Here is a 13,004-nt window from a genome sequence, read left to right as displayed (position 1 = left end):
TACGGAGCCAGCGCTCCGTACAGTATTAGAATGTATTGGCTCCTATGAGCCGAAGTTATTACTTATAATTATAACTTCATAAATCGATTTCTACTGTAAAAAAAACATTTCCTGAACTCTGGTTCGGTTCCAAGTGGTGCTCGCATGGCAGTCACTCAGATTAAAACCTTTGTCTGTGCACCCTATCACGGCATATGGACGCCATAGAAGAGGTTCCCCAAAAAGTTCATACAAATTTCCAAAATGCCAATTGGTACTTGACACAAACAATGGCAGATGCTCCACTGGTCGCATTACACTAGATCAGTGGTGGTGAACCAAAGGCACGTGTGCCAGAGGTGGCACTCAGAGTCCTCTCTGTGGGCACCCGCACCCTGGAAAAACTATGGTGCACCAATACACCTTAGGCCACTTTCACATTAGCGCTTTGGCTTTCCGTTTGAGATCCATTCAGCGATCTCACCAGCGGTCCAAAACGGATCAGTTTTGCCCTAATGCATTCTGAATGGAAAAGGATCCGGTCAGAATGCATCAGTTTGCCTCCGTTCCGTCTCCATTCTGCTTTGGAGGTTGCCTGCAGCGTTTTGCTGTCCGCCTGACGAAGCGGAGCCAAACGGATCCGTCAATGGGGACGGATCCGTTTTCTCTGACGCAATCTGGCACAGTAGAAAACGGATCCGTTCCCAATTGACTTTCTATGGTGTTCAAGACGGATCCGTCATTGCTATAAAAGACATAATACAACCGGATCCGTTCATGACGGATGCAGGCGGTTGTATTATTGTAACGGAAGCGTTTTTTGCAGATCCATGACGGATCCGCAAAAAATGCTAGTGTGAAAGTAGCCTTAGACTTTTCCCACCATTCAACAGCGCAGGGCGCACTATGTACGGCACAGGCAGCGCACTGAATGTAAGCAGGCTATTATAGCTAAGTGATCAGGTACATGGAAGATCTACCCCTTTTGTTCATAGAGGGCAGTCCTGAGACCTTCCCTAGTCTATGACACCCTAATAGGGCATATGGACAAGGGTTGTCCCATCAGGACCGTCCTACAATATGGTCAGCACCACAAATAAAAGTAAACTACTCCGGCTATAAAAGCGGACAAAGAAAACAACCGTCCCTAAGTCTGGATGCTAGACCGGGAGTAAATTCTTCCCTCTGCACTGACAAACCGCTTATACGAGAAGTGCGGGTGTTAATCTGCGGCATTACCAGAATAAAGCAGCTGCTTATCTAGAAGGCAGCAGGACGGGCCGCCCGCTGCTGGTTACACAGTGTTATATGGCTGCCATGACTTTGTGAACAGTTCAGCGCTGGTGACAATTTTACAACTGTTCCCAAGTTGGTCCTGTGTCTGCACTACACTCTTAGGGCTTTAAATCCAGGCTGGACAAACCCATAAATCTCCTCGTTATTGGCCCTGCCGCTAGGAAACCAAGTTAGGAACCCGTCCAGTGACTTTATTTACTCTCCTAACGACACCTCTACTTAAATTAATTTAATACCTGCCTCCTTTTGTTTTATCCTCTGAATCCGCAAATCAGCGTTCTCACCTCTCTAAACACTCCAGTTAATTAATGTACTGTTACGGCCATTTCTTTTCCACTATAAATTAGCCCTTTGTGATAAACTTTGAAGGCTGCAGATATTTCTTACCCAGACACAATACATGGCGTGCACTGCCCTGTGCTGCTCACGCTCTGAATTTATTGAAATAACTATAAAACCCATACTACTTCCATGGTGACCCAGGGCGTAAAAATATTTCATAATGAGAAAAAAAATATACAAAAAACAAACAAACATTCACTGCTCCCCACAGCTCGGTTGGCTCTGCTTGGCGATCTTCCAGTCTGTGGCCTGTTTAGTGCAGACTGGGTCACAGGCATTGCTGCAGCCAATGACTGGCTGCAGCGTTGGAAGTGTTCCCCAAGGGGCACATCACTCGGTCACGTGCCACCTGGGGAACATGTCACTGCTGTGGCCAGTTATTGGCTGCAGCAGCACGCAGGACCTCTGTTCATGACGGAAGTTTACCAGCAGGAACCGGCACGCGGTAAACGAGGAGGTGGACCGAAGGACCCAGAATAGAGTATACTAAGTATACTTAGGGGAATGAAAATGTGGTAAAAAGCTTGAAAGGACATATGGACAGTTCAACCTATTAACACAGACAGCAGCTTTCAATAAATGCAACCTCAGAATTGGGCCTCGTTCACACGACCGCCCCTTTTTGCGGACAAGAATAGGCAGTTATATTAATGGCTGTCCGCACAACACACAGTGGTCGTATGCATGAGGCCTTACAGGGAAAGCCAGTGTAGGCCGGGGTTTCCCATCACTTGATGGGAATCCAGTGCTCTCCTCGGCTTTCTGACTACCGTAGTAAGCGATCCAATGTAATTTGATTGGACTCGCACATGAATCTGGTGACACCGGCATCAGAGTAACATAGTATATACGGCCGAAAAAAGACATCCGTCCATCCAGTTCGGCCTGTCATCCTGCAAGTTGATCCAGAGAAAGGCAAAAAAAAAAAACGGTGAGGTAGAAGCCAATTTTCCCCACTTTAGGGGAATAAAAAATTCCTTCCCGACTCCAATCAGGCAATCAGAATACCTCCCTGGATCAACGACCCCTCTCTAGTAGCTATAGCCTGTAATATTATTACACTCCAGAAATACATCCAGGCCCCCCTTGAACTCTTTTAGTGAACTCAGCATCACCACCTCCTCAGGCAGAGATTTTGTTGTCACCTCGGGCTCCCTGTAAATGACAAGTGGCCATCACGGTACACTCCTCTATCTACCTAACCTACAGAACAGCTCTTTCCCCTTACAAGTGCAGTGCCATGCACTGCCTCCACCTCCCCGATTCCTGCAAACTAAGCAGGTTTCAGCAGTTTTGACCATGCTAAACTACTGTCAGCACTAGGTAGGGGCTGGGAAGATCAGTACAAATATACACTTTTATCGAGCTTCTCTCTGGAGTAGTGTGAATATGAACTTTTGTTCAGGCAGATTCTTCACTTTTAAGTTCATATTCACACTACTCCTGATAAAAGCTCCCTCCACAAAAGATTTGTTGTATTGCTCTCCCCAGCCATAACTACTGCAGTCAGCAGTACAGCAAGGTCAAAACTGCTGACAGATTCCCTTTCATATAGAATATGCAAATAAACATTTTTTTTGCATATTTCGCCTGAACATTGAAATTTAACACAGGAGAACCTGTAAAGACAACTTTATATTTTGGAGCTTGCAAAGATTACCCACACAGTCTGTGCGCCAGATTCTCCACTGCAAAAGTTGCCCGATATGTACTTTGGTGCTTTTAATTTATCATCATCATCCGTGTTAATGAACATTTTGTTTTTTTAACCCTTACAGACCGCATAACCAACTGTAAAAGGCTATAAAATGACAGGCTAAGATGCCCACCGCCTTCTTTTTAGATACTTTAAAACCATGAATTTAAGTCCTGCCTCGTCCCCATATTAAATCTTTGAGTGCGGAGTCTGATAACATAACAGGCTGACACATTTGGTGACTAAAGTAGGTTATGGCTCCATTTAGAAGCAAAAGAAAACCAGGGCATGGCATTTGCACAGTCTATAAAAGGCACAGCTTGCTTCTCTTTGGGCGCCAGATGCCGTAAAAAAGAGTTTTTGGAACAAATGCCTAGTAACGGCTTAAACCAGGTGCTTCATGAGGCTCGATTCAAAGAAAGTAAGCCCTTGAACTAAGATGTGCAGTTAAGCAGAAAAGAAGCTGGGGGTCAACAAAAACTAAGCATAACTAATTGTATTTATTTGACGCACTTATACAGCGCAGACATATTACACAGCGCTGTACAGGCATATAACATCATGCTGTCCCCAATGGGGCTCACATTCTAATCAGTATGTCTGTGGAGTGTGGGAGGAAACCAGAGAACCTGGAGGCAACCCACGCAAACACGGGGACAACATACAAACTCAATGCAGATGTTGTCCTTGGTCGGTTTTGAACCACTGAGTCACCGTGCTACACACCGTGCTGCCCACCAGTGATCCAGCTGACTGCCAGGACCCCCAGTGATCCCAAGAACCGGTGGTCCCCAAGTTCCCTCTCTGAATGGAACTGTAGAACAAGACTGTCCACCGCTCCATTCACTTCTATGGGACTGAGCGCCGTCTGTGTGATGGACTATTGCTCCTTTCAGAGAGGGGGCCCTCAGTTCTTGGGATCGCTGCAGTCAGATCCCCAACAATTGGCACCTATCCTGTGGATAAGTGAGAAATACTTTTTGTGAGATGACAACCTCTTCAACATTGCAATTTATATCATGGGAAGAAAATGTCACATTTTATGAAAAATTAATTTGTCTTCTGTGCCCTTTCGAAGTTAGTGCACAACTGTTGGCCCTGGCACAAAGAAAAAACGTTACCTGTGGGAGCTCAATGGTGTTTAGTTGGCGAGTTGTTTATTGACTAAAGCTTCATTCACACCTTACACTCAACGGTAAAAATGGCCGCGTGTGTCGGCTGTTTAAGTAATGGACGTCACACAGGCATTTTTAGCACCAATTCAAGTCAATAGGACTATTCACATAGACGTTTTTTTAATGGCCAGTCAATACCAGCCGTTAAAAAATATAGGACATGTCCTATTTTTGCCCGTTTTCAGGCTCGACGGACCCCATTGAAATCAATCAGACAGGAGTGCACTCGTCTAGTGGCCGTCACAAATGGATACACTAATGCAATATGGCCTTTTAGTAGTAAAAAAACAACAACTCACAAATAAACGCTAAATAAATACCTAAACACTAAATAGGTAACTAACCAAATAAACGAACACTAAGGTTAAATTCACACAACAGTGAAAAAAAAAATGCCACTGTCAGTTTTTCATGGCCATTTTCTACCATTTTTGTCCATCTGTCAATTTCTTTTAATGGCCGTTTTGTAGCCGTTTTTCATTGCCATTAAAAATTTATGAATTTCACTGGCTTTTTGAAGTAAAATCCCAACCCTTGCAGTATACAATGCCCCCCATGGCGGCCCCCGGCAGTAACAATGCCCCCCATGGCGGCCCCCGGCAGTAACAATGCCCCCCATGGCGGCCCCCGGCAGTAACAATGCCCCCCATGGCGGCCCCCGGCAGTAACAATGCCCCCCATGGTGGCCCCCGGCAGTAACAATGCCCCCCATGGCGGCCCCCGGCAGTAACAATGCCCCCCATGGCGGCCCCCGGCAGTAACTATGCCCCCCATGGCGGCCCCCGGCAGTAACAATGCCCCCCATGGCGGCCCCCGGCAGTAACAATGCCCCCCATGGTGGCCCCCAGCAGTAATAATGTCCCCCATGGTGGCCCCCAGCAGTAATAATGTCCCTTATAGTGGCCCCCAGCAGAAATAATATCCTCCATAGTGGCCCCCAGCAGTAATAATACCCTCATAGTGGCCCCCGGCAGTAAAAATATCCTCCATAGTGGCCCCCGGCAGTAATAAAGTCCCCCATGGTGGCCCCCAGCAGTAATATCCTCCATAGTCGCCCCCTGCAGTTATAAATCCCCTGCACTGGCAGTGGATCCTGCGAAGTTATGAAAACGCTCCAGCCTGTACGTAAATTCGGCGCATCCAGCGCCGGTTCTCCTCGCTGCCTTACATTCAGACCATTTTCTACGCCTAAAAAAAGAAAATGATGAGTAAAACGGGCATGCCGCTATTGCGGACAAGAATCGGACATGTTCCATTTTTTTCAGGATCAGAATTGCGGACCCGGAAGAAATAGAAATATATGGGTCCGCAATTCCGTTCCGCAAAATGCGGAATGGAATTGCGTATGTGTGAAGGACCCTTACAGTACAGTCACAACCTAATAAGAATTTAAAGGACACGTACCTGTCTTGCCACTTCTCTTAAGCAAGCCACACCTCGCTCAAAGTTCGGAAAGACCACGGAGCCATACTTCTGATATTCTGGAACAGGTCGGATTTTAATTGTGACTTCTGTAACCACTCCAAGAGTCCCTATAACCAGAAAATAATGTACATTATAAAATGGTGTCTGGGTAATGGTTGTAGGAAGACAAGAATCAGAATAAAATCTAAAATTACACAAGTTCTCCAGTATCTTCAGACTTGACAAATAACTTTTACATGTAGTCACTTTGCACCATAAGCTGAGTAATGCCATCACAGACAATGGGGGCATATCGCTAGGATATGCCCCCATTGTCCAATAGGTACGGGTGCCCACCTCTGGGACCCGCACCTACAAAGATAACAGAGCAGGGGAGAGTTGTAGCTGGAGGACCCTGGGGTCTGGCCACCACCAAGCGCTGCTCCCATACAAGTGAATAGGAGCGCACCGCGCGGCCCATGCTCCTATTCATTTCTATGGGGCCGGACGTAAATAGCCGAGCCAGCGCTTGGCTATTTTTAGCGGCGCCATAGAAATGAATTGAGGGAGGCTGCGTATGCGCCCCTCCACTACTTTCCCCGCTCCGTTTTAGATATAGGGGCGGGTCCCACCTCATTGTCTGCTATGGCAAAACCCCTTTAAGGGCTCATGCACACAACAGTATTTTCAGTCCTTTTTGAAGATCAATTGAAGACCCATTAATTTCGACGGGGGGTTGCAAAAGATGCGGACAGCACACCGTGCACTATCCACATCAGTTTGTCCGTTCTGTCAGCATGCAAAAACGAAAACATGTCCTATTCTTGCTCATTTTGTGGACAAGGATTGGACATTTCGACAGGAGTTGGAAAAAAAAAAAAATGGCGGCATGCACATGGCCAGGACCCATGTTTTTGCATGAGGCCTAAATAGCATAAAAGATTATGGGGTGGACATAAGGGCAGATCAGTATTCGGTCCCCGAACCCCGGTTGACACCACCACAGGGCAGGCAGGGTCATTCAGTCTAGCCAGTAACCTACTCTCAACAAGCGTCAACTATAAAACAGCTAAAGACTACATTTTAAAATTTTTTATATAATCATATTTCATGTAAATTTAATTTGGGGCATCGCTCGTCTAGCATCACGAGAGCCGTTAGAAAGCGACAAATTAAAAATGATCACAATGAGAGTCAACTTTATTGAGTGTCGTCTGCAATTTCTACACATCAATTTTCCCAGGGAAGAAGAGAATAATACACGTGGATTTCACGATGATCTATGTGCCGAAGAATGCAAATTAATTTGATATATACATCTACAAATACGTACAGTAAGAGGGCCCCGAGACTGTTCATCCTCACAAATCCGACACAGAACAAACTGTCTCAGAGCAGTGAAACTGAGGGGTTAAAAGGTTATGGTGACATTATTAAATGTTATCCTCAAGGTCAATGGGCTATAAATGCCACCATAACTGTAAGGAGGATTTAAAAGGCCGTGAACATTATAACTATGCTTTAAGATATACAACTGATGTAATTGTATTATACCGCAATATAACTGTCAGCGCTATAAATCTGAACGCTCTGCATTCTTCAAAAAAAAAAAAAAAAAAGTATAACAAGTTCAGTCATAGAGATGCTTAGGCTTGTTTTTTTTTTTAGCCTTTTTAAATTCATTCAATTTATCAAAATTATTGCTATGACCTGATTTGTTCTCCTTTTAGGGATGGGGAGACGGAGGAAAAAAAAAAAAAAAAAAAAAAGAAACTTAGTAAACAAATATTTTTGCAATTTGATAAATTATAAATTCCAGAAAATTTCAAAAAGGGTTAACTCTTAAAAGGGCCACCTGGGACATCATTGACGCGGCTGAAAGCTGCAGCTTTTTAATGGATTTAGCAGGATTTTGGAGGAAAGCAGCTGTTTCAACATGTGGCCATTACAACTGGCTGCGCAGCTTTGCGTATTAAGCAGCATGCAAGATCATGCGGTCACTTAATTTAACCCCTTAGCAGTCACATTATAATTGGGGAAAAAAACAAAACTTAGTGTGGTACCGGTATGTAATTTCAGCCTTAAAGGGAACCTGTCATCAACTTTATGCTGACCGTACTGAGGGCAGCAAAAAATAGCGACAGACACGCTGATTTCAGCGGTGTGTCACTCATCAGCTAAAAGTAAGTGGTTGCCGAGAACCAGCATCATAATCACTGCCGTCCGGGACTGGAAAAGAGTCAAATCTACCTGAGAAGCGTCCTGGTTATTGATAATCTCCTGCTCTCCTGACCATCTGATTGGCAGTTCTCTACTAGGTAGAAGACTGTCAGTCATCAGCAGGGGGACAAGTAGAGCAGGAATAATCAGGACTCTTCTCAGGCGGCCGTGACTCTCTTCCAGGCCCGGTCTGCAATGATTGTGATGTTGGTTCTCGGCAACCACTTACTTTTAACTTTTAAATGACAGAGCGCTGAAATCAACTCAACTGTCTCTACTTTATTCTGTCGTTACTATGGGCAGCGTAAAGGTGATGATAGGTTCCCTTTAAGGGCCAGTAACATTTGTCTCCCTCTGTATTCCTGTGGTCATAACTTTTTTTTTTTTTTTCACCAATTTAGCTGTACTAGACCTTGAATTTTGCAGGAGGAGTACAATTTTTTTTTTGTTTTGTTTTTTATTAGGAACCATTTTGGGGTTCATTTACTATATTAAATAACTTTTATTACTTTATGTTTAGGGTTAAAGATTTTAAAACAGCAATTTTAACATTATTTTGTGGGATTTATTTTTACGCCATTCAATGTGACAACTTTTTCCCCAAAAAATACTACTGAGCGCTTCCATTATGGAAGCGCTCACTATTATGTATTGGCTGCGGGGAGCGGGTGAAGCTCTGTGAGTACTGCCGGTACTCACCCTCCCTTGCCTTCTTCCCTGGGCTGTGCTGCATTGCAGGTCTTGGTCACGTACAGTGTCAGGATGTAGTTTGTGCACTATGGTGGTCTGGCATGGAAGTCTGATGGGGGTCTGGCATGGAGTTCTGATAAGGATCTGATTTGAGGTCCTATGTGAGTTCCTTATATAGGGGTATGAACTGAGTTCTCAATATGGGGGTCTGATGCAAGTTCCTGATTTGTGTGTCGGATCTGATAGGGGGGTCTGATATGAGGGAAAAACATTTTTGAATTTTTTTTCTTATTTTGCTGCTATAAAACCTGGGGTGCGTCTTATCAGGTGTGTCTTTTATTCCTCCCTGCTTGCAGACAGTTTGCTGCTCCAAGCTGGTCGAGATCACAGCTGAAGGTTGTTTTAATCCATTATATCTTGGGATCGATAGCAGCTAGATATATGGACTGGGTCTTGTTTGAAAGAGGACACACTAAGCTTTAAAACAAAACCACAATCATTAGCATCATTAGCTCCTCTACTTTTGGATATACAGCTAGAAATCGGGTCGGGAGTGAAAGCTGCTATCACCCGCGACCCAATTTCTAACAGCTATATCTCACAATATAGAGGAGATAATGCTGTGTTTTTGGTCTTGTTTTAAAGCGTCGACTGTCAGCTTTAAAACAAGACCCATATATCTAGCAGCTACAGATCCTACGAAATGAGGGGTTCAGCTGTAATTCTGGTGAAGAACATTAGATGCCGTACTACAGAGATATTTTTCACCAGAATTACAGCTGAACCCTTCATTTCTTAGGATCTGTAGCTGCTAGAGATATGGGTCTTGCCATACTAGATAGATAAAGTGTGCCATAAAACTTTACTGTCAGAATACACATGAATCCAATGTAAAGAAAAATCTGCATATGCCTCCATATGAAACAGTAGCCTTTGATGAAGACCCGATTACTGCACAATATGGCCTTGTGCATGAGCACGTTAAGAGGAATTTTGCGGACCGCATATGGCCGACACTATGATAGAAATGCATTTTCTTCTCCGCGGCTGCGGAGAAGAAATAGGACATGTTCTTTTTTTTTTGCGGGGCCGCACAGATACGGACATGGAGTGCTGTCCGCATCTAGTGCGGCCGTATTGAAAATGAATGGGTGCGGAACGGATGCAGACCCATTTTACAAACGTGTGAATGGACCCTACACGTAAGGAAAAAATCTGAGAATATCAATGTGCCATTTCTACATTTCAGGAAATAAAGTCCCCATCTGGGTGGGCTGCAGTCACAGAAGAATCATCATTCACACAAGGAATACATTTCATTTGCCTCCATTCTCTCCTGGAGCAAACGCAGGTGAAAATATTGGAACGTTACATGTACTTTATCCAAAAACATGGTTGCTATAGAAATTATGGCAGCAAATAGGGTGGATGCGGGAGACAATTGTCCGCGTATATATGATTTTTACTTTAGAAAAGGCAATAAAAACCACAGACTGCATTCTTCAACATGGCCAGCGAACAGAATTAAAAGCCTTTTAAGTTAAACCTCTTTGTTGGCTCTTAAATGGCAAGAACTGGAGCGATGCCAAGGTGGCAAACCTTGTTATCTGTACAGGGGTTGCCCATGTTGGATTACATTTTCTTTTACACAAGGGGCAAGATGACTCAAAAAGTCCTTAACCATAGACAACATTGTGCGTGAGCTGACAATCTATTTGTCTTACTTGGAAGTCCCCGTTGGACATATATAGGAAATGCCTGCTCAACCAACCACTAGCCACTGGAACAGCAGTGCTGAAAATAGGTGAAATAAGCAACGCCTCTTTTTTTTAACCCATTCTGCTCCATATTCGATCCAGCCAGACAGCCCCTTTAAGCACAAAGTTCTCCGCCATAAACACGCACATTAGTTCTCGAGGAACATATTTTGACCCTTTCTGATTCCAGCAGGTGCTGTGTGCATCAATCTATTTTCCTCCAGTAAAAACAATATACCGGTCGTACCTTCTGATCCCATAATGAAATGGTAGATATCTGGTCCTGTAGACATTCTAGGCCCCTGGCAGCTTTTCTCCACTATGCCTTTGGGAGTTACAACTTTTAAGTGTACAACCTGCAAAGCATTAAACAAATGAGGCATGGACTGTACGCAAACACGTTTTTATACATAAAAGGTGTAAATGTCACATTTCGTAAAATCCAAATGGTGTTTAAAAACGTTTTTCAAGAATAGAAAGAGAAAATCACTATATACATATAGATAATGCAAGTTTAGGGCATCTGTCAGCAGATTTGTGCCTATGACACTGGCTGACCTGTTACATGTGCGCTTGGCAGCTGAAGACATCTGCGTCGGTCCCATGTTCATATGTGCCCGCATTGCCGAGAAAAATGAGGTTTTAATATATGTAAATGAGCCTCTAGGAGCAACGGGGGCGTTGCAATTGCTCCTAGAGACTCTGCTCTCTCTGCAACTGCCGCGCCCCCCTTGATTGACAGGGCCAGATGCGATGATGCCTTTACTGCCTGGCCCTGACACGGCTGTTGCAGAGAGAGCAGAGCCTCTAGGTGTAATGGCAACGCCCCTGTTGCTCCTAGAGGCTCATTTGCATATACTAAAACTAAATTTTTCTCAGCAATGCGGGGACATATGTGCGTGGGACCAACACAACATCACATCAGCTAGTTTCATAGGTACAAATCTGAAGTGTTTAGCTGTGTTCTAGTGAAAGGTAAGAAACAAAAACTTCCTTTACATGTCTGCGCTTTGGTTCCATAAAACCTTCACAATTGTACACAGCATTAACAGGACACCTATAGACACACATGAAGCACCAACACAGCAATTATCAGTACAGCACTGGAAATTTCCATGCCATGATGCTGAACATCATGATAGATAGATAGATAGATAGATAGATAGATAGATATATCTATCTATCTATCTATCTATCTATCTATGGAAATCATGGAGATTACCATACAACGGCTGGCCTTCTGCACACACCGTTTACTCAGAAAGAGAAATACGCAGAGGCCGCTCTTCAGTCATTTGTCTACAAAACTATTCACTGAAAATTTCCAGATAAATGAAAGAACGGTAGAACATAGACGCGAAAGTTCAGATATTTCATTGTAAAGATTGCTTCCATACTGCTCTCAATCATCTCTGCCAATTAAAATGTCTCCTCTCCCCGGGGATCTAAGCATTGATTACTCATTTTTAACCTTCTTTAAATGAGTCCCACTTTCACGGAAACATCCAGATACAAGAGACTAAAATCCTCAATCCATTTATCAGAGCCTGCACATTGGCTTCTAGAGAAGGTCTGGTGTACTGGGAAAACCTCATCACGTAGATCCTTGTTAAAGTCCGGCAACTAATAAAACTACATCGTCTACAGCAGATTTATCATAACAAATATTCTGGTGATCTACATAAGACACGTAATAAATCCACTGGTGATCTACATACCACACGTAATAAATCCACTGGTGATCTACATACCACACGTAATAAATCCACTGGTGATCTACATACCACACGTAATAAATCCACTGGTGATCTACATACCACACGTAATAAATCCACTGGTGATCTACATACCACACGTAATAAATCCACTGGTGATCTACATACCACACGTAATAAATCCACTGGTGATCTACATAAGACACGTAATAAATCCACTGGTGATCTACATAAGACATGTAATAAATCCACTGGTGATCTACATAAGACATGTAATAAATCCACTGGTGATCTACATAAGACATGTAATAAATCCACTGGTGATCTACATAAGACATGTAATAAATCCACTGGTGATCTACATAAGACATGTAATAAATCCACTGGTGATCTACATAAGACATGTAATAAATCCACTGGTGATCTACATAAGACATGTAATAAATCCACTGGTGATCTACATAAGACATGTAATAAATCCACTGGTGATCTACATAAGACATGTAATAAATCCACTGGTGATCTACATAAGACATGTAATAAATCCACTGGTGATCTACATAAGACATGTAATAAATCCACTGGTGATCTACATAAGACATGTAATAAATCTACTGGTGATCTACATAAGACATGTAATAAATCCACTGGTGATCTACATACCACACGTAATAAATCCACTAGTGATCTACATACCACACGTAATAAATCCACTAGTGATCTACATACC

General features: G+C 43.5%; 1 protein-coding gene across 1 annotated transcript in view; it reads right to left on the bottom strand.

Annotated features, from left to right (window-relative positions):
• The window catches only part of AGPS (alkylglycerone phosphate synthase), a 177,821-nt gene that overhangs the window by 82,047 nt on the left and 82,770 nt on the right, over window positions 1-13,004 (bottom strand). Inside the window, exons 10-11 of the mRNA XM_044304288.1 lie at window positions 10,807-10,915; window positions 5,893-6,020 (exon numbers count right to left, since the gene is read on the bottom strand). Of these exons, the coding sequence (XP_044160223.1) occupies window positions 5,893-6,020; window positions 10,807-10,915 (237 nt within the window). The remainder of the gene's footprint in view (window positions 1-5,892; window positions 6,021-10,806; window positions 10,916-13,004) is intronic.

Source organism: Bufo gargarizans, chromosome 8 (assembly GCF_014858855.1).
Source record: "Bufo gargarizans isolate SCDJY-AF-19 chromosome 8, ASM1485885v1, whole genome shotgun sequence".
In the NCBI taxonomy this organism is placed as follows: domain Eukaryota; kingdom Metazoa; phylum Chordata; class Amphibia; order Anura; family Bufonidae; genus Bufo; species Bufo gargarizans.
This window is presented reverse-complemented; position numbering and strand designations above follow the sequence as displayed.